Source organism: Lissotriton helveticus, chromosome 10, assembly GCF_964261635.1.
Source record: "Lissotriton helveticus chromosome 10, aLisHel1.1, whole genome shotgun sequence".
Taxonomy (NCBI): Eukaryota; Metazoa; Chordata; class Amphibia; order Caudata; family Salamandridae; genus Lissotriton; species Lissotriton helveticus.
The window spans coordinates 660,120,878-660,143,074 of NC_136071.1; the positions used below are offsets into that span (position 1 = coordinate 660,120,878).

At 44.2% G+C, this 22,197-nt stretch overlaps 1 protein-coding gene across 1 annotated transcript in view; it reads right to left on the bottom strand.

Annotated features, from left to right (window-relative positions):
* Nucleotides 1–11,123: 11,123 nt before the first annotated feature.
* BMERB1 (bMERB domain containing 1) overlaps nucleotides 11,124–22,197 on the bottom strand; it is a 743,837-nt gene continuing 732,763 nt past the window's right edge. Inside the window, exons 5-6 of the mRNA XM_078664344.1 lie at nucleotides 22,084–22,166; nucleotides 11,124–12,858 (exon numbers count right to left, since the gene is read on the bottom strand). Of these exons, the coding sequence (XP_078520470.1) occupies nucleotides 12,746–12,858; nucleotides 22,084–22,166 (196 nt within the window). The 3' untranslated portion in view covers nucleotides 11,124–12,745. The remainder of the gene's footprint in view (nucleotides 12,859–22,083; nucleotides 22,167–22,197) is intronic.

Sequence of the window (22,197 nt, forward strand, 5' to 3'; positions counted from 1 at the left end):
CTTTCCCAGCGCCAGGAAACTTATGGTGTCAGTGCGCTTTATAAGTTCTGCCTAAGATAAGATAAGATAAGATAAGGTCCGAAAATGGGAGCAGTAAATGGATACTAGTACTTGGCCCATGCTCTCGGGAAAGGCTAAACATAAGAAAAGGCATGATGCATGCATTCCATGGACAAATGGGGAGAAAGAATATGAGAGAGACGATGGGGCCAGCAAATTAGAAGCCTATGGGCGGGATGAAACCACATATTGAATGCAACAGTCTCTTCGAGACAGTGCTTGAGCTGTCTATATGAGACCTAAAAATTGCTAAATTACCAATCCAGGTATCAATCCTAGTCCATTTGTAATGGTCTTTTGATAAACTAGCCAATGATATTTGCTTACACACTCTAAGCCTTCTCATTAATACCACAAGTGATGAGGAAGATGTCCAGCATCAGTTGCCATGATCCTGATTGGTCACACATGGTCCTGATAGCCATTGTTTTCATGCCTCAGCAATGTCCTTAGTTAGCACCTTGCACCAGCCGTCTGATTCATCTTACCTGCTCATGCAAGTATGGCAGGGGATGATGCAGCTTTACTCCAACCTAATTTTTGGATATTTGAATCTCCTACAATTATGCTTTCACATTTTGCGGGAGAGATGCTGTCTCACTGTGCATGCTTGCTTTGTGGCTCAGCAGAGGTGTTTGGTTCACATTGTGTTGCAACTTGTATCTTCAACTGGAGTTTGTAAACTAAAACATTTGAAAACCTCTGCTCCTGGTATAGTACATCTTTTACTAATCTTGAAACTAGCTGGTTTGGTGTACATATCTACAAATTGTAGTTTTTTTACCCATTGGATCTTGCATACCAGGAAGAAACTTTTAGGGTTTTTGAGGCCCCTGCCATACAAGGGCTCATGAAAGATCTCAGGATATTGAAATCAATAAGTACCTTTCCAAAGCCTTGATGGATTGAAGAGTTGTTTCAAATATATATGTCTATTATTTGAACCACCTATAAATGATTTTAGGGATTAAATGTAAATTGATTTACTAGTCTCTATTTTTTTCACCACACAGGGCTAGGGAGTGGCTTACACAGAAGTGTGCAGTGCCTTGCTGAATTTGTGCATCCTAAGTCCTTACCAGAGGTAATGCATCATTTCATATCATTCGTCCTAGAGAGCTACCAACCTTTTCCATTACAACAGATGTGAAACGCACACAGGGAAGTTGTGCTATAAACATAAGCCTCCCTGCCTCGGTATGTCATTTACCCAACCAGGGAATCCTATTTCATCATCTGGGTTCAGTGGCTGATTTTCCGTCTAGACCATAGGCTAGTATTATGCATTGACTTTCCAATCCCACATTCTCAGCAGCACCCTTACACATCCATAGAGAATTGTTATAATAAAGAATGTACCCAACAGTACATCCACTAGTTACATTCTAGGAACTTCCTCTTTTCATTACTGCTTCTCAAACAGAGAAATAGTGATATTTTGGGTGAGGTTTATTAATGTGAGGTTGTGTAAATAAATGTTGGATGAAATCAAGTGTTACGTAGCTGTGTTTTGTATTTTCTTTGAAGTTAACTTTATTCACATGTATGTTTTTGGAAAAAAAACACTCAGGTGTTTTTATGTCTTTCTTATGTGACACTCATGTGAGCAGAGTGTTCAATGATGCTTCTGTAACAAGAGATCTCATTAACTGCAAATCCAGCCTTTCTGCACAATTTAAATCAACAGTGGCATTTGCCTACTATAGGTAAACACAATCCTAATCTCGCTGCTTGGTTCCACCAGGAAGGAGGGGTGAATGGTGAGCTGTTTTGTATTCACACCACCTGGTAGAAGCAGTTGGGCATTAGTGGAAGCAGTTTTGTTTTTTAATTCACTCAGATGGGCATACTAGGCTAGTGCATCTGTCACGACTGAGGTATGGCTGTTCAGGGTCTCGTCCTGCAAAAAGGATCACCAGACAGCGATAACCATCTTGGATTGGGGTTTCCAAAGGATTCCTATAGGCAGTCTGCAGCCGATCAGTGAAAGGCTGGTAGTTAACCATTCCACGCCACTATAGTCACAGTGCTGCTTTGGGAAGGAGTAGGTTTAAGGGATCTGTTGAGTTTTTTTCAGAGATTTGTCATAGTTTTGTCACAGTGTACTCTGGTGATTCTATAGTTTATTTGTGTCATTTTTGTGTTAGTGTATTATGGATCTTCACGCTGGCAGGCAATCCGGGTAATTAGTGTGGTACAGTAGTACACAAGGCAATTGGTAAGGAAGGGCAGGGTGAAAATGGTTCAGGAGATTTCTCTAGTGTGAAGCCTCTGGAAAAGAGACAGTTAAAGTAACTTAAATCAAGTGCAGAAGAAGAAATTACATTTTAGAGGAAAAGTCTGTCAGGAGATGAAGAATGTGTATCAGGAAAGAGGAAGGAAAAGTTTGGAAGCTTGTGAAGAAAACTAAGCAGTTGGAAGCGGGAGTAAAAGGTTAAAGTGGCAAGGATGAATGTGTCCTTCGTTGTAGAAGGTTGGCTGAGTGCAAAAAGTTGTGAGGATGTCCATGCAGAAGAGAGGTGTCCTTAGAAGCGGAAAAGGAAAGTTGATTTAGATCTCAGCAGACTAGTTACTCTGCCACAACGATGAAGGATATCTCATCCACCGAAATATAAATCTCATTATGTCCTATGGGATATATATATCGGTGAACTGGATATCTGTTACCATTGACCAAGCAACCCGTCCATCGAGATCTGAATCGAGCCCAGACTCTGACTTTGCTGGGTGTACCTTTTAACTAGTTTTTATGATCAAGTGAGGTTGATTAGGTGTGCACCTGCTTGACAGCAGTTTGGAAGATGTGTTTTAGTTGGACTTTGATGATGACGGTGCTTCGGAGACAACTGTTAGTGAATAAGGAGCCTCAAGTGATATTGTACTTAGTCCGTCTGCTATAAGACACCTGTGGCATCTTGTATAATACATGGGTGACATCAGAGAGACTGATCAGCTTACATCATCATCACTGTCAGCCCTAGAAACACTGTGTAGTTACTATGGAACTGGAATGCTTATGCTTGAGTGATTGCGGGACTTGAGGAGCGGAGTAGCAAGCAGCATTCCTTGGTGGTTGAGGCTTGCATCGAGAATATCTACTAAACCATGTTTGGATTTCACCTCTATGAGTGGAGTGTTTTTTCTATATTGGCAACGATCGGAGATTGCTTTTTGTTTTCCTCTGATAGCCTTGACAAGCCTCAACACCCAAGCAAAATTTATTTGTGCATTCCTGGTACCGTTGGAACTGAACTGGGTGTTTTTCAATACATCAAGGACTGAATTTCCCTAGAGTTATTATGGTTTGTGCTGAAGCAAGTTGTGGTGGGCACGGCTAAATTCTGTGAAAATGTGTGCTTGACTGACTTTGTTACCCATTCTGCACCTATTGCCCCGTGTTTGAATGGCATATCTGCCTAATTCGTTTTTTTTTGTAACAAAAATCCCTGACACACACTGTGTCAGTCCTGGCAGCGACTGCTACCAGCCAACATTGTGTTGTTGTTTAAGGGAGGACATTCTAGGGCGAAAGCAGCTTTGTTTTGAAAGCTAAACAAATTAACAAAAGCGGATTTGCTTTGTGTTTTTAAAAGTAAGAGACTCTCTCCACATCCGGTCACTAAATAACCCTGGGCAGCCATATTAGCTGTTGTATTTTTTTCTCTTTCCTCGATAAACAGTGTATGAGTTTTCTTGGGCACTGAATCTACGCAGCACATTCTATTAGCTGGATATCACAGACAACTGTGCACTCTAGGGGGCAGATTTACAGGCCCCTTGCGCCACTTTTGCGTCATTTTTAACATGGGAAAAGTGACACAAAAGTGGCGCAGGGGCTTGTAAATCTGCCCCTAGGTGTTTGGCATCCGTGAAAAATATGTCATAAGTAAGAGTCAGAACTCATCTTCTGTCAAGTACGCTAACCCGCTACATATATTCATCTTGAATAACTAAGTGACAATTATTTTATATTATCACATCTTTTCATTTTCATTCTGTAAGAACAGTAGTGTGTATTTAAGTTGTTTCTTTTCAGCTTCTCGGGTTTCAAGCCGGATACCGGTGGGTGTGACAGAGTTTGGTTGTAGCATTCTAGTGTGGGGGAATTATCCTTTTTTCCCTTTTTCTGTCTTCTTCGCTCTTTTATTTTTTATTATTAAGTATAGTATTGTTTATAGTGAAAGGAAAATGCAGAGTGTTCTTGCTGCACCATACTTCTTTTCTTTGCCTGGTGAGCCGACTTTGTCAGGGCAAAAGTGGAAGAAGGTATTTAGCCATTATGCTAGAGTGTGTGGCACTTTAGGTGCTGAAAGGAAAACTTCACTATTAGTGCATTGTCTGGGTCCGGAGGGTCAGGAAGTGTTTGTTCGATTCTTCATGGGACAGATCAGGTAAATGTTCAATTAAAATGAGTATGAAATTTGTTTAAAACATTGGATTTACACAACTTACCAAAATTGTGCACAGTGATGCAGATGTACCACTTTGGTAGGCACATGAAACAAGGAGAGTCCGTCTCTGTATAAAGAGTGAGTTTAATAGTAAGTTGATAGTAAGTTGGTGTCAGAGGGATTTCAAGGCATGTGCTTCAGGAGTGGCTATGTGGGCCTCTTAGCCAACAGTAAAGATTGTCCAGGGTAGAAAGGGACTTGTAAAATCTGTACGAGGAAGGGTCCCTTTTCATTCTGTTGCCGGAGAACCAAGAGTATGAAGAAAGTCAGGGAGGTGGTGTATGACTCAGGCGTTGATAGTGATGAGTTTGTTTTGCAGGTGCAAGAAGGTTCATATGGTGGTCCATAAAAAAAATGAAAATCAATGGCTCTTTAGTCAATATGCTTTTTGACTCGTTGGGGGGGGGCAAAAATAACTCTTGTACCCAAAGTCATCAGATCTAAAGAGTATGGGGGGGGGACTCATAAAGTTGCTGGGTTATTTTGTAGGAACTATTGAGCTGAAAGATTTATGCATATTGAGGAGGCGACTCTCTTATTAGTTGAAAACATCAGAAAGAGTTGGAGGTATCTCTAGATGTGAAAAGCCGATGGTAGAAGAGGTGAGTGAAAAACAGAAGATAGAACAAAAGATAGAGCTTTCTTTTCCTGAAGTTTTTAAACAGGAATTGAGGTGTTCAAATCATTATGTTCACCAGATAAAACGTAAACCGAATGCTGCGCCTAGGATATGTAAAGTGTAGGGTGTTCCCATTGCAGTGAGAGATGTCATGAAGAAGGGTTGGAAAGGTTGTTGAGTGAGGGCATAATTCAGGAAGTTGAGAATCAGAGTGGCTGTCTCCAGTGGTTATGTCAAGAAAAGCCAATGGGGATGTGAGACTTTGTGTTGACTTGAGAGAACTTAATAAAGTGGTAATAGTGGACCATTACCCTCTTCCAAATAATAAAGAAATGCTGTGCAGTTTGGAGGGGGCAACATTTTTCTCCTCACTAGATTTGATTTCCGCATACCATTAAATTGCCATTCATCCTTCTTCGAAAGATCTCATGGCTTTTATAACACATTTTGGTACGTTTAAATACATTTGCATGTCCTTTCGGCTAATCTCTGCCGGTGCTGTTTGTCAAAGGGCTATGCAACATGTCTTAGAAGGTGTAAAAATATACCAGGATGACCTCTTAGTGTATGGTAAGACACAGGAAGAACATGATCTGTGTTTACATGAGACCTTGTCCAAGCTCAGCATTAATGATTTGAGATTGAAACGTGAAAAATGCAGGTTTAGTTTGGTGAAATTTGAGTAATTAGGACATTTCGTGATGTGTGATGGTATCAAACCCAAGGAAGATCTAGTTAGTGCTGAACTGAAATGACATGCTCTTCCAACAAAGAGCAATTGCTCAAGTTTTTAGGTACTGTAGAATATTTTTTTGATACTCAATTTTTATTGTTTTGAAATATATGAAACAAATCAGCAAAAGCACGGAGGACAATAGGTCAATTACTTTCATAGAAGCGTAGCATCCGACAGTTTCAAACCCCATAAGATACACCCAAGCAAAGTAATGAAGCAAATTATACCAAACCTTCCACATTACAGGTACTGTGGAATATTATAGTAAATGTATTTCCAAATTTTCTAAAAGGTATGGAAATATGAGGAAGTTGTTAAAGAAAGGGACAGAATTGAAATGGTCAAGTAAGTGGGAGGTCAATTTTTTGAGTGAGGAAGTGAACTTAACTGGTGCATCCAAACTTGGAAGTTTTGAACCGGGTTTGTAGACCATATTAAGGACAAATTCTAGCTCTTTGGAACTTGGAGCAGTTTCAGAGCAAGTTGTAGATGGGATTGAAACACTATACTGTTTATTTCAAGAGGGCCAGAAGGTGCTGAGGTCAATTACTCAGTGATAGAGAAAGAGATGGTGGTATATTGTGCAGTGAGAAAGCCATACAAGTTTCTCTGGGGCAGTCAGTTTGTAGTAGAGCAGATCACAAATGTTTTATGAAAAAAGGGATCCATGTTATTTCAAACAGGATAAGAAGACGAGCTGTAGCATTACAGGAGTTTGATTCTGCTGTGTATTTACCAGCCGACAAAACACATTTGCTGACTGTTCTTTGAAACTGTTTGTGGAATGTGGGAGCAGTGCAGTCTGGTCTGAAAGGTGATGACGTGTTTAGTTACTGTTTGTCAGGTGACTGGGGGTTTTACAGGAAATAGAGTGGAAGAATGAGCAGGAATTAGATGAGTAGACGAAGGCTTTAAAATCCAAGGTGTTGGAAGGTTGGTTGGCAAGTGACAAGTGCAATGGCATCTTTATGGGGTTTTGGAACGTAAAGGAAGAACAATCTGTAGAAAATGGATTGATCATGAGAGGTCATAGGTTGTAAACCCCCAAAAAAGTCAGGTCAAGGTTAAATGAGAATGCCCATGAGGAACACCCTGACATCTGCAAGACAAAGGAGAGGTTGCGTGGAAGTTATTGGTGGCTGCGCATGGACATTCTCATAAAATGAGCGGTTAGAGATTGTCTGGAATGTAGACAAAGTAATAAAATCCTGAATTGCAGAACACAGCCCATGGTGATCAGAGACAGACCTACTGGTCCATGGACAGAAGTAACAGTAGATATTTTGGAGCCAATCAGGATTTCAGGCAATGACAAGTTTATAATTTCCTGCATATGATTGTATTCTCACTGGCCGGAGGTCAAGATTGTAAATTCGGCTACCTCACAGGGAGGTGTCCCGGCGCTTAGTGAGCAGAAGAGTAAGCTGAGTGGTTCAGAAAAGAAAACAGCAGTGGATGAGATTAATGATTAAAAAGCCACGTCTTTAGCATTTTCCTAAAGCAAGGCTCTGAGTTAACATTGCAAATAGCAAGTGGTAGGGCATTCCACAATTTAGCTGTTCTAGCCGCAAAAGCTCTCCCCACAAGGCGAGCCTTCGCGAATCAGGGGACAGAGAGCAAGTTCAGCGTGTTCGAGGGCAGAGACCGCGCTTGCTTGTATCGGGGGAGTCTTACTTTAAGATAATTAGGGCACTTACCCTGAAGTGCCCGATAAGCTAGGGTCAAGACCTTCAATTCAATCCTGCTTGCCACTGGAAGCCAGTGAAGATTGCGTAAATGCGGAGAGACATGATGCCTTAACGGGATATGCTTGATCAGCCTCGCAGCAGCATTCTGCTCCAACTGTAGCCGTTGGATTGCATACTTTGGCAGACCAAGGTAGAGGCCTTTAGCGTAGTCCAGCCTAGATGTTACAGTGGCATGGACTACTACTGGCATAAGACACAGGAAAACATAACTTTATCATCCCGAGGCCAATGGCATAATTGAGCACTTTAAGAAAGTACTAAAAGAAAGCATTAAACACTCTTTGGCTAACAAATTGAATTGGGTGACAGAACTAAAAACTAAATTTAATGTGTACAGAATGACAATTCGTTCTTCCACTGCGGGCAGCCCATTCTTTTTGTTCAAGAAAAGAATTCCAGATCATCAATTGGGGCCGATGTGGGTGAATACATTGAAGGGTTGGGAGGAGATGAAGTTATTGAAGCATTGCATGAGAGTAAAGAGAATCAGAGATTTTTTAAAGGATTTTGACAGAAGAAAGGCTGTAAAGAAAACCAAGGTGTGTGTTGGAGATTGGGCATGCATAAAGAATCCTAGGAGAGTGACCAACAAGTTTAATCAACCGATTGAGGTGATAAAGGTGTTCAAGAATGCAGTGAACACTAGTGACCATCGCATATGGAATTTGAGTTGTGTTGCTGTGTGGAAGTGTGTTGAGAATGCAGTAGGGTATGATGAGTTGGGTGGTGTTTCACCCACATTCCCTCAAAATGAGAAGAGGAAGTACAAGGGTCTCGAAGAAACCCTCTTATTTACAAGGTTATGCATAACTTGTTTGGGGTTTCTTTTATGTTATAACATTGGTGTATATTAATATATTATTTGATCATTCTGTATTATGATGTTATGTAGCTTTACTGTATTTTTGTTGATGTAATGGAGGGAAGTGTGTGGTATCTTGTGTTATACATAAAAGTGACATTTTAAGAATTGTGGCATAAATCCGACTTTACCAATAAAGAGGACTTTAAATTACAATTTATTATACACTAAACTCGACCTGGCTACCTACTCCCAATTGAGGTTATCCCTTATTAAATGTAATAAGGCAACTAATTGTTTTCCAATAGAAGAAGTAGGCTTTGCAGTAGTGAGAATGGAATTTAGGAGTTTTTCACTACCAGAACTCGTAAAACTTAAAAGTACATGTCCAACTTTTTAAATACACTGCACCATGCCCTCTGTGCTGTTCAGGGCCTACCCTAGAGGTGACATATATGTATTAAAATGGAAGGTTTGGGACTGGCAAAAGGTTTAAAAATGAACACCCAGGCTGCAATCGCAGGCCTGGGACATGTTTTACAGGACTACTTAAGTGGGTGGCCCAATCAATGCTGCAGGCCTACTAGTAGCATTTAATTTACAGGCCCTGGGTACATGGGTAAAACTTCACTAGGGACTAACTACAAGTAAATTAAATGTACCAATTGAGTATAAACCAATTCTACTATGTTTAGGGGAGAGAGCTCAAGCACTTTGCGCACTTTACCACTCCTAGCTAGTGCTAGAGTCCTAAGGCAAACAACAAGATCTGCAAAAATAAGAGGGGTGAGGGCAAAATGTTTGAGGGAAGACCACCAGAGAGTGACCTTTGTAACAAAACCAAAATCCAATAATCTGTATACCCAAAATGTCCGTCTTTTTTTCAAGAATGGGAAGAGCCCTGTCTGACGGAACAAGCTGGATACAGATCTGTTTGTGAAGATGTTCAAATTATATCATCATATGATTATTCTATAACTCTTTATTCTTACATGGTGTTCAATCAGAGAATGTTGGTGCATAAACAACATTATGGAAAAAGAAAATTTGTGAAAAATGCATTTGATTATAGCACTTTGATCTGAGCCCGCATTCCACACAGCTCACCATGCCCAGGCCCAGCTACACAGTCTGGTAGGTCTCTTAGAGGCAAAGCAACATTAACTACTTAACGGAAGAGTCATGGCACGTTTTATTTGTGCCATGTAACTGTAACACCCACTTCTCTGCATCACACAGAGGTTAAATAGTGGTTTAAGTTACCACTGCCATCCAGGTATCCTTACCAATACTGTGCCCTTCCTTCTAGGGGCTATACGAAGACCTCGACCATGGAACCATTAGACAGCTTTACAAAAGTATGGGTGAGGGGCTAGGGCAGGGAGGCCAGGTTAGTGACATGTCCCCGGCCTGCCTCTTCTCACCACAATGTTCTAAGGGCCATATGTACTAAAACATTTTCCCATAGACACAGAATGGATACAATTCTTTACTACATCTGACCCTAGGTGTCATTCCCAGCAGCTTCCGGGTGGAACAGACTTGCAGGAAATCATGTAGGCGGCGATCAGATACAGTTTGCCAACAACTTTTCCCTCCTCAGGACACACATTTGTTTTTAAAATAAGATTCTACTGGTTTTGTTGACCATTCTTGTGGTACAAAAAAATTGTTCAGAGAGACTGTCTCTTCAGGGCAAAGGAAAGGGACTAGGTGTAAACTGAATTTAAGGGAAAGCAAAGTAAGAACTATATAATTGATTATGCAGAGCGGAGAGCATAGTAAGAAGCACACATAAATCAAAAGTAATGCACACTTTTTTTAATTAAAAAGATACATTGTGAAAATGGTGCTCGAGAGGCAAAACCATAAATTACAAACAGCAAGGTAAAACATTGAATAAAGAGACAGTGGGAACACATGGCCTGATTTATGGATGTGGTTAGTAGTGGAATATCATGATCCTCAGAGGAGAGAAATTGTGGGGTAAATTCATGGGTGAATTTTCTTCCACCATAAAATACTTAAGGTGGAGAAAACTCCTCCAGTGGACTTCCACCAGGCTTAGCATTTTCTCAAAAAATAGAATGTACCTCTACACCCCTACACAAAGTTAGGCCTTAAGGGCCATATGTATCAAAATCCTCTTTTGCGATTCTCAAATAGCGATTTTTTTGCGAATCGCTATTTGAGAATCGCAAAATGCTACGTATGTAGGATTTGCAATACATTTTGCGAATCCTACATATTCCTTAATTGCGAATCTTAAATTGCGATTCGCAATTAAGGAATACCTCCCCAGTCATTCCTATGGGCCTAGAGGTCCATAGGAATGAATGGGAAGACATTCTCAATTTGCGATTAGCAATTAGAGAATCGCAAATTGAGAATGCAATTTCAAGGGTGCAAGGGTGTGAAAAAGACACCATGTTGCACCCCTGAAATAAGCATGGGTGCACATGTGGCGCACATGCATGCCCTAATGGCATGTATGTGCTTCACATTGCACTTTGCAAAATGCAAAAAAGTACATTTTTCAAAGAAATCGCAAATTACCACCAACTTGAAGTTGGTGGTAATTTGCGATTCCTTAATGCCAAATTGCACTTTTTTTATGCTTCTTACATTGCACTTAAGGATTCGCAAAATTTGCGATTCCTTAAATGCAATAGCAAAATACGGAATCGCACATTTTGCGATTCCTTATTTTGCACGCAGATTTGCCTTCATACATACCATTTAGCAAAATTGCAATTGCAAATGCCAAAATTCTGCGAATTTAGGCCTTTGCAATTGCAATTTTGCTTGATACATATGGCCCAAAGTCTTTAAAGCACGCACAAGATTCAGACGAATTTTACTCAACCTTTCTCTACACAAACATCAGCCTCTCCTACAAAAAGCTCTTTCCTGGCAATACATAGGTCCCAGTCGTTCCATAACACGGCAGATGATGACCTCAGGCCGATCTTTACGTACCATTAACTTTGAAAGTATTTGGCAGGGCTAGAGTGACTGATGGAAATGTGCCAATTTCCTCACAATACATGAAAAGTGAGACTCCTCTTTCTCTTCAAGGCCACTTGGCACTCACTCAGGCTCTTACAAAAGGAAGTAATAATCTGAACTGCATCCTTTGTCTACCAAGCTTGTGTAACTACAACAAACTACCAGCTTGAAGGGCTCATGGAATGCACTCAACGGGGCCTACTCCGCGGGAGAGGTTGCCACCTTCTCTACACCTCTGATCCACACAACAATGAGACAGGAAATCTAAGGAGTACTTCAAGGTCTTTACTCTGAGGTGTCCCCTGGGCTGCAGGTGAAGATTTACAAAACACAAGTAATAAAGCCAACTCTATTCAATTAATCGACTGGTCTCTGCTTGCATGGAGCAAGTCTGTGCACGTCGTCTTTTGACAATACCGCTCTTTTATGGGTAAACAAACCTTTGGTGTGAAAGTGCTTATTTAGAAGAATGCCTTTGGTTGACCTGCCATGAAAATTTGGATCAGTTGGCGCAGAAATTATTAGTGACCATAATATACATTTTCCACCCAATGCAAAAGGTAAAACTATTTGTAGTAGCCACGTAACCATTCCTAGGCTCAGCAGCCTAGCAAGGATGCAGTGGATCCTAATCCTAATGCAACCAAGCTAAATGGGCCCTCTTTCTAGCCACTGCAATTGGGATGTGATGTGCCCCTCACACATTGGGCTCTGGTATCATTGCACTGAAGACATCCAACCACTTTTCTTGGCTACAAACTGTAAAAGGGGCCAAAGACTTGTCACTGGTACACGGTCGTAAACTGGATTTAAAATTACAGGTAGACCTCTACCTACTCGTTGTACTGTACGGTATAGTAGATCCCTTATCACTTTATGAGAAATATCCAGGCCCTTCCCACACCATTCAACATAAAACAACGCTTTAAATAAAACCCATGACAAAGGCAAGGATTTTTAGATGCCTACATTAATATTTGATGTATATATGGTAAAACAAATTTTGCATTCTGATCGAAATGTGGCCCCTCGCACTTTTTTTTATATACAAAGAAGCTCTGGTCATTGGAGAGCTGATATCAATATACAAATATGAGCATATCTGTATACATACTCCTTTACTAGCATGCACACACAAGTGTCCCATGCAACAGTGAAGGGTCCTCTATGGGTACATTGTAAGGAGGTCACTGTAACATTCACTGCTACTAATGTGGAAATAGAAGATTTTCAGGTGGTTTAAATCCTTTAATTTTACAGCTGTATCCAATGAGCTCGTTGCACTTAAGCGGACCGGTGTGACTGGTGACGCGGCAGGCGCTACATAATGCTGCACTGTGTGGCTCCGCAGCAGTCTTTGATGATGGCAATGCCAGCTTTTGCCACAGATGGTTTGACTGGCGGCAGATCTCCTTTCTTCTCTGTTGCAGCACCTGTGACAGTGAAAATACAGAAATACAGATTTATTTGAATTAAAGAACAAATATCTGCCAAAAATGCTGTCATATGATCAACTAAAGTCTGGTGCAAAATGTAAGATCCAATCAGAACTTAAAAATTCATTGACTTCTACGCGCAAATTCACTTTTGAAATCCACAAAACATGAATTTACACAATTTAAAAGGTTTAGTAGTGCATAATATCCAATGTGGTGTAATTTTGCACAAGTAAATCTTTCTCAGGGGCACGGGAGTGGGCGCTCCAGAGCAGTGGTGCTCTGCAAAGATTGTGCACATCCACAAATGCACAAGCGTGTAGTTATTCACAAGCATTGTCATTACCTATTGCCATGGCCACTGGAATTATGCAGCATGGTTGACTTAATTAGGCAGCAAGAAAAGGCAAATTATGCAGTGGAATACGGCACAGTTTGTCATAGTATTAGTTTGTCATTTTTCTTCACAGTAACACTGTCTATGCATACATTTCACCTTATTAGTACCATTGTAACATCCAAACACAGCAATAAGCAACTGAAAGATGAGCAGTCAACTTTTGCAAAGGACTTTCCACTGCGTGGGAACACGTCGCCACTTTTTTAGTAACTTTTGATCCGTTAGAGCTAGAAATAATTTGGTTTGTTAAAATCTGTAGATTAAGCAGTGTCACTCTCCACCCAAATGAAACACGGGAGCCGAGGAGGTAAGGTGGACACGTCTTTATTCTTACGTGCATACCTCCTAACTGCCCTCTCCCTCCTACTTCCTTTCTCTTCCTCCGCCCCTTCCCTTCCTGCCTGCCCTGTCGCAGACAGAGGTCAGGCAGTGACATCACAACATCTCCCCCTTTTGTATAAAGTCTTACTGTATCTCAGATGACTTCGATGAGGCGTTCTGGCCGTCGAGTTTGACGTCTTGGTCTCTCAGATGGTTCCGAGATGCGTCGTTGAGGTGAGTGGTGATCACGCCTAGCTGGGCTGGACTGGCTGCGGTCGCTGCTTCTGCTTTGGCTTTCGGAATCCGTTGGCGATTCCCAAGTGTGGCGATCGTCAGATTCTTGTGGACTGTACTTTTTGAAATGCGACACATTCCGTGTGATTCTCTTGTGATCACCTTGCGCCGTGATCATGGTTCCTTTCCGGCGGCTGACTTTTAAGGGATTGGGCAAGGTAGCGACTGTCTGCTTTTGTTCCTCGATCCCGTCGGACTACCACCCAGTCTCCTTCTCGGATGTCGGTGTGCTTGGCATGTCTGCGCTGATCAGCGTACGTTTTCATTTTTAGTTTCTTCTCCTGATCGATGTTGACTAATGTTTCATGATCAATGTTCGGAGGTCTGGACTGACTCGCACTGCTTAGAGTGGGCAGTCGAGTGCGTGGAATCCTTCCTAGCATGAGAGTAGCTGGACATTGGTCTGTAGTATTGTGAGGCGTGGTGCGGTAGGCTCTTAACACTTCATTCAGTGCTTGTTGGATGTCTCTGTGGGCCAGTTCCGCTTGTTGTACAGCTTTCTTCAATGTGCCCATGAATCTTTCCACCATGCCGTTTGCTTGAGGCCAGAGTGGTGTGATCTTTTGGTGTTTGAAGTCTAAATGCTTGGCAAAGTCTGCGAATTCATGGCCATTGAATGGGGGTCCATTGTCTGACTTGACACGTAGTGGGATACCCCATGCCGCAAATACCTCGTCCAGTGTTGGAATTACTGCAGTGGCCTTGGTGGATGATATGAGGTGTGCAAATGGAAACCGGGAGTATTCGTCCATGATGACGAGGATGTACTGGCTTGACTTCAGGGGTCCAAAGAAGTCTACGGCAACTTGTTGCCACACTCCCTCAGGCAATTCCGACATCTGTAGTGGAGCTGGTGGTTCGTCTCGGCTTACCAGTTGACATGATATGCAGTCCTTGAGGGTGGCTTCGACCATCTGGTCCAATGACGGGAACCAGACACGTTCCCGTAGCGCTTTCTTGGTGGCACTTATCCCTCGGTGGCCCTCGTGGGCAAGGTTGATCACACCTTGTCTCAGTCGTTGAGGAATGACAATCCTCCCCCCTCTCAAAATCAGACCGTCAGTGCTGATGGACAGTTCGTCGTGGACGTGTTTGAAGGCTAGAAGTTCACGAGACTGAGTACTGTGGTCTTCCGTTACGTGACGCCAGGAGTTGGCGCGAATGCGTTCAGTCACACTCTGGAAGATTGGGTCTTGGATGGAAGCTTCTAGAATGGCTGCGAGCGGGACTGTGGGAGGACACGCCGCATCAATGACAAAATGTAGGTATTCTTCCGCAACTGATTGCGGTGCAGCGGTGGTGACTACGGGGTGACGGGACATATAGTCGGCTGGGTTCTCCGACTTCCCAGGCTTGTGGACAATGGTGTAGATGTAGTCTTGAAGACGGAGACCCCATCGCTCGATACGTGGAGGCATCTTGGCCTTGGGATTGCCGAAGATGGTGAGGAGGGCTTGGTGGTCTGTGACGATGGTGAAGTGTTTACCGTAAACAAAGAGATTGAAGTGTTCACATGCCCAGACCACTGCCAGGCTTTCTTTCTCAGGTTGGGAGTACCGGGTCTCGGTATCAGAGAGGCTGCGGCTGGCATAGGCGATGATGTGGCGTTGGTCAGAGTCCTCTGTGTACTGGGCAAGAATGGCACCAAGGCCTACCGGGCTGGCGTCCACAGTGAGCTCTGTACGTTTCTTTGCATCAAAGTAAGCCAGGTTGATCGCAGAGCTGACAGCCTTTTTGATCTTTAGGAACGAGTGGTGACATGAGTCCGTCCATTCAAATGGCTGCCCTTGGCGGGTGAGGTCACGCAGGGGGTGACTGAGTGTGGCAAAGTCCTGAATGTACCGGGCACAGTAGCTTGCCATGCCAAGGAATGAACGAAGGTCGCTCACGTCCTGTGGTGTTGGTGTGTCCGCCAGCGCGGAGACTTTCTCAGGGTCTGGAGTCATGCCGTCCTTGGAGAATATGTGTCCGTAGAACTTGAGGTTTGATTTGTGAAATTCACATTTAGCTGAGTTCAGCGTCAGGTTTGCATTGAGTAAGGCATGGCACACTCTGTCGAGGGCAGTGTCATGTTCGGTTTGATCCTTGCCATACACTAGTAGATCGTCACTGTAATTGAAGGAGTTAGGTATCCCTTGAATTACGCGCCTGATGGTCTCTTGGAAGATTTCGGCGGCAGATGATATGCCGAAGTTGAGGCGTTTGTAGCGGAAGAGTCCTTGGTGAGTGGTAAACGTGGTGATGTAACAGGATTTTTCATGAAGTTCAAGCTGGTGATAGCCCTTATTGAGGTCCAGCTTCGAGAAGATGGTGGCTCCATTGAGGCGGGCAATCATGTCACTGATGTGTGGGCCAGGGTGACGTTCCCGTTCGATTGCTACATTGGCCGCACGCATGTCCACGCACAGGCGCACTTTGTTGTTTTGACCCTTTTTGGGGACTACCACTACCGGTGATATCCACGGAGTGGGGCCAGAGGTGCGTTCAATGATGTCCGTTCTGAGTAGTTCTTGCAGTTCTTCGTCTACTGCTTGTTGCAGGTGAAACGGTACTTTCCTATGGTGTTGTGCCACTGGCGTTACCCGTTCATCTATGTGTAGTTTGACTTTGAAGTGATTCAGTTTTCCAAGTCCTTTGAATAAGTTTGGGAACTTGGCCACGATGTCCGGGGCATCCTCGGTCATGTAGAGGAGTTCCACTAGTTTAAGTCGTTCCGCTGTCGGCAAGCTGAGTAGGCAATCGGCTACATCAGGTCCCTCCACTACGTGAATGTAGGCTGGAATCGCTCGGTCCCTGAATGACAGGGTTGTGTGAAAACGACCAAGACATGGCAGTGGTTTCCGGGACATCCATGTGAATATTCTCACCACTGCCGGTTCCAGCGCTGGTCGTGGTTTCATGCTTTGGTATTCTAGGGCGCAGATGTAGTTCAGCGAGGCGCCTGAGTCTAGGACAAATTTGGCTGGATGATCGCCTATTCGGATGTCCAGCTTTGGGTATTTCCGTAGGCGGTCCGGGTCCGAGACCATACAGATGTATTCATCACTGTCTTGGGACACCGGTGTATGTGTCACTGAGTCACGGGATGTTGACCTTGATCGTCGTGACCGACGTGATCTGAGCGAGTGGTCGCTGGATCGGGAGGAGCTAGTCGAGCGTCTTTCCCGCTCCCTTACTGCTCGTGCATGATGACTTGCTGAAGACCGAGGTCGTGACGAACGGCGTCCTGAGCGCGGTGAACTTTGTCTTGATGACCTAGACTGGCAAAGTTTTCGAAGTGATTGTCCCTGCCACAGCGGTGGCAGCGCTGCCCCATAGCTGGACACTGGCCAGAGTGTGGATAGTCTTGTCCGCACCTGTAGCAGGCTGACGCAGATTTGTTGGGTTTGGTATGTCGTGATTCTCGAGATCTTCTCCGAGATGACATGTGGTATGATGACTTGCTTGATTTTCGGTGATCAGACTTGTGTTTTGGATCTTTATGAGCATGGAGCCTGAATGCTTGTTCTTTCTTGTCTGATTTGTTCGTTTCCATTTTCTTGGCGTGATCTTCTGCCTGATCGTTTATGCGCGTCATTTCTTCGATTTCCGCCAAGGAGTAGTGTTTTTTCAGTAGACGCCGCCGTAGGGACTCAGACTGGCATCCTTCAATTATGCGAAGCCGTAGGGCATCTTCAGTGTTGAAGTCGTCGAAGTTGCAGTGGCGAGCTAGTCGTCGTATGCGCAGTATGAAGTCGCACATTCGTTCTTCTTTTTCCTGCGTGGCTAGGTTAAATGTGTATCGCTCATAGTCGAGATTGTATTTGTGTAAGAATTGCCGGTCAAGAGTTCCCTTGACGTCATCATATGAAGCAGTGGCTGCATCCGGCAGCTCCTTAATGATTTGTGCAATGTCTTTCCCCACTAGATTGCGCAGGGCAATTAGTTTCTGCTTGGGGTCCTGAACTTGCGACCCAGTCATATAGTCCTCAAAGTCTTCGGACCAACTTTTCCATTTGGGGCCCATGCTGCTGCCGGAAGTAAGTTCCAGAGGCTCTGGTGGCCTGAGATACGATGGTCCCATGATTGTCGGGGGCCCTGGGTTCATCACTACAGGATTTTGCGTTGGCGCTTGTGTCGCTGGGGTTCCTCCTGTATCACTGGATGATGTAGGTTGCACTGACATCCCTGGTGTGAGTGCTTATTTCTGAATGAATTCTGTACTTATTGTTGGTGCCTGACCTCAAAATGGCCGACACAGATGAAGTACATGAAGTTCTATGGGCGATGCCTGACTTTAAGATGGCCGCCGTTTGTGACACGTGGCTCTGTTTGTGTGAGGCAGGTTTAATTTGTAGGAGCGTGCTGCAGGGTGCTTGCTAGAGTACTACTGCACCGGGGCTTGGCGCTGCATTTCAGGGACTCACCCCGTCCACTTGTGGCCGCAGCGTCTCTCGCGCTCTCCTCCTCGTGGTCGCCGCGTTTCTCGCGCCTCTTTATTTTATTTTTTTTCTTTTCTTGTCAGGCGGTCGCAGCGTCTTTCGCGCTCTTTCCCGGTCACAGCCGCCGGGTTAATCAGGGTCGCTTTCCTTGGCAGACGGCTTCTCTTTTGTTGATGCCGCTTTGATGGCAACCAGGCAGCGGGGAGCGCGTTGTCATCCGCTCGCTCACCGCTCCGACGCGGGCTGCAGGCTCGGGGTGTTCGGCTGCTCGCGAGCAGCAGGGTGGTGGAGCGACGTGGGATTCAGTCTGATGATCCCACCCTCGTCGCCATTGTCATTCTCCACCCAAATGAAACACGGGAGCCGAGGAGGTAAGGCGGACACGTCTTTATTCTTACGTGCATACCTCCTAACTGCCCTCTCCCTCCTACTTCCTTTCTCTTCCTCCGCCCCTTCCCTTCCTGCCTGCCCTGTCGCAGACAGAGGTCAGGCAGTGACATCACGACAAGCAGCAGCATGGATTATGTTGCAAATGCAGCAAATCCAGAATCATGCGGAAAATGCATTGGCTGCAGAAATGCATATTTCCAGTGATTCTGCCTACTGCCTTCTCAATACAAATGGCGATTTCTCCTGTCAACGCTATTATTAAATCAATTACTAGAGCTGGAATGAAATGTAAAACACCCCAAAACTGGTGAAGATGTAGGTGAAGGAGATTCTACAGGGAGAAAAATGTAATAAATGAAACGTGCATTTGTACTAGTAAACATATAAATGTGCAGGTGCTTGTACATTATGTACAATTACGTTTAAGAGAACAAATTCCTTCATTGTATTTGGGAATTTACAAAACCTTTTTAGGAGTACTCTTGGAAACTAGTGACTGCTTCAGCTTTTAAAGAGCAGTCTGGAAAACCATGGTGAATTCTATAAATGCCTACGTCTGCATCTAAAGGGAAGTAAACCTGGGGTGCAGATTTACAATATGTGGGCCACACATGCACACACACTCATGTCCATACTTTCACATTCACAAGCACATAAACACCCCCCCATTCAGAGCATGCACTCACAAATATAAATACATGCATGCATACACACAGGCATGCACGCAGTCACCAAACAAAAGAAATTACACTTACTGGACTACAGTGGTGATCCCGGGGTGGTTGGAGGTAAGCATTCAAGGTTTCTGGAGGGTTGGGACTGCCACCTCCTCTCATTGGCTGACCTTGTTATTAGGACATGAGGGAAGGCAGCAGTTACTTACTTAACGTAGAGTGGGGGGGTGTGGGGGGGTCAGTGAGACTGCTGGCCCCACCCTACTCTGGGACGACTGTCATTGATGTGCACTTTCCCGAGGAGGGAAAACCATGGCCGCACTCGGAGCAAAGGCCTGGAATTGCCTGCCCACCCAACTAAGGCACACTAACAACGAACCCACTTTTAGAAAGCTACTTAAAAAATGGATCTTCAGCAGGGCCGGACTGGGAACCAAAACCGGCCCCGGCAAAGTGCTTGGCCGGTCCCCCCCCCCGCCCCCCGGGCGGGAGGGGGGCGAGCACTTTGCCAGGGCCGCTTTTCAGCCGATTTTGTTACAGGGCCGATTTTGCAGCTATGCTGCAAAACCGGCTCTGCAACAAAAACGGCCCCCAGGGCCCAAAACCGGCCCCCACGCTTGCGGGCGACCGGGGGATTGCCCGGTGCCCACAACGGCCAGTCCGGGCCTGATCTTCAGTACCCCAGATCAGGAAATCTTAGCACTAACATGATCACTCCTTTATCACCCCCTGTCCTGCACCACTGCCCTCCCTGTCTTTTCTTCGGTCTATGTTCAAAAGCGCCAAGATGCTCCTTGGAGTGAACGTTGCGCTATACAAAAAAATATATTTTCATTTCATTTCATTAAGGGCAAAAAATGGAAGAGATGGACCCACAGTGAAGCTACCCCATGTCATGACGGTGGGGTGGGGGAATCAATCGCTTTGCTAAGCTGACGTCCCGCTCAGAGGGCTGTGACACCTTCAGCCTGGCAAACTTCAGCTCAGGCAGCCAGGCACCTGCACATTTAGTGTAAGTAGACATGGGCTGGCTGAACTGAAGGTGAAGTGTCTGCTGGACTAAACTGTGCTCAGACGAACAGACACTTTCTATTTTCAGAATGGACTGTCCGCCGCTACAAGTTGATTTTATGGGTGCATATACCTCCATTTATATTGGTAAAGTCACCCTTCATATTAAAAGATGTAAAAATGTATATTCAAAACACGATTTGCTCACACATGATATCAGACCAACATGCTTTCATGTTACTCATGAGCAAATGTGCTCCAGGGCTATGGGCGTCCCAAGGAGGAGATGCCTGCTTCGGTGCAGTAGGAGAGAACCTAAAACCTTGAACATTTGTAGATTTTAGAAAACCTTTAACAGGCACATTCCCGTCTTGGGTATGGTGTAAGATGTATTCATCTGAATGGTAGGGATGGGTAGAAAATAGACCCCAAACTAGTGAGCTGCCGAAAGTTGGGTGCTTTCATAGAGAAAACAAATCACTGGAGATAAAATACCCCCAAGGTTAGCACGTGCAATTTTACTTGTGTGGTACTTTTATATAAGTGTGAATGTAAATCTGCTATATTTTCGTTCTGCTAATGCCGTGATGACTCTAAAATGTTAAAGAATAGAAGGATTAGGGATTAACCGGGTGGGGGTGGGTGGGGGTGGGTGGGGGAGGCGGAGGGAGACACTACAATTGAGAGAAACTGAATCAGAGCATAATTGATCCAGTCCTGCTGTTTGGAGGAGCTGTTAAAGAAGCTCCTTCTGTTGAAGGCTGGTCGGGTGTCTTGAAGGCAGGGGTGAGGTGAAGTAGGATTGGCATGGAAGGGGGCCCTGAGAGGATGCTATACAAACTGAGGGCCTCATTTATGAGGGCCCTTGCGCCATCGGAACGTCACTTTTTGTGACGTTCCGAGCCTGCTCCGTATTTACGAGTCAGCACTAAGCCACTTTTTTGGGCTTGATGCTGCCTTGTAAATATCCTTTAACGCATTTTTCTGTGTTAAAGAGGTGTGCAATGGGTGTTGCTAGGGGCATTCTCAGCAACATCCATGGCTTTCTGACACTGCACCAGATTTTTGAGAAATCGTAAATCTGAGGCAGCGGCAAAAAATTACGCCTCCCCACGGGAGGCCTAAGGGAGGCACAACAAGAAGAAATATCTTTATTTCTCCTTGTTTTTCCTTTTTCTATGTGTGCTGCATTCTGCAGCACGCATAGAGAAAGGAAAAATCTCTTGTGATTGCTTTTGTGCAGGAAGGTTTCCCTTCCTGCACAAAAAGGGTGAGTTGAGAGTCTAGGACGTGCAGGAGTTGGGGGACGAAAAGCTTTAAAATGTGAAATAAAGATGAAATGGTTTTGAATGCACCCTCCCTGTATACCAATTATGAAATCAATAAAACATTCTCCTAGTGCGCCTGCAGGAAAGATCAGCTCCGCCTGAAAACAGATCTTGTCAAGAACTCCCTTATTTCAGGAGTGTACCTGCCGGCACGGATCTTTCCAAAGCGCTCAGTTAAGCGCTTAAGGGTTCACAGATGAATCTAATATTTCCACCAGGAGCTAGGAAACCAAGGGGACGTCACCAAGGGTTCAGTGGTGTATTTTCAAGAATGGATGAGGATGGCTTTGATCTTAAGACAGAGATTCCCTTTTGATACTGCTGCAACATAGCATAACGTGAATATTATTCATTTAAAAAAATAAAAAAATGTGCAAACGTACTGGATGGAGGTCGTACTATTTTATCGATAGGTTTTAACTTGATGCGAAGAAATTCTGCCATTTCTTTATCTTCTTCTTTTTCCCTGTTGGTACAAAGGTAAATCATGTTAAAAA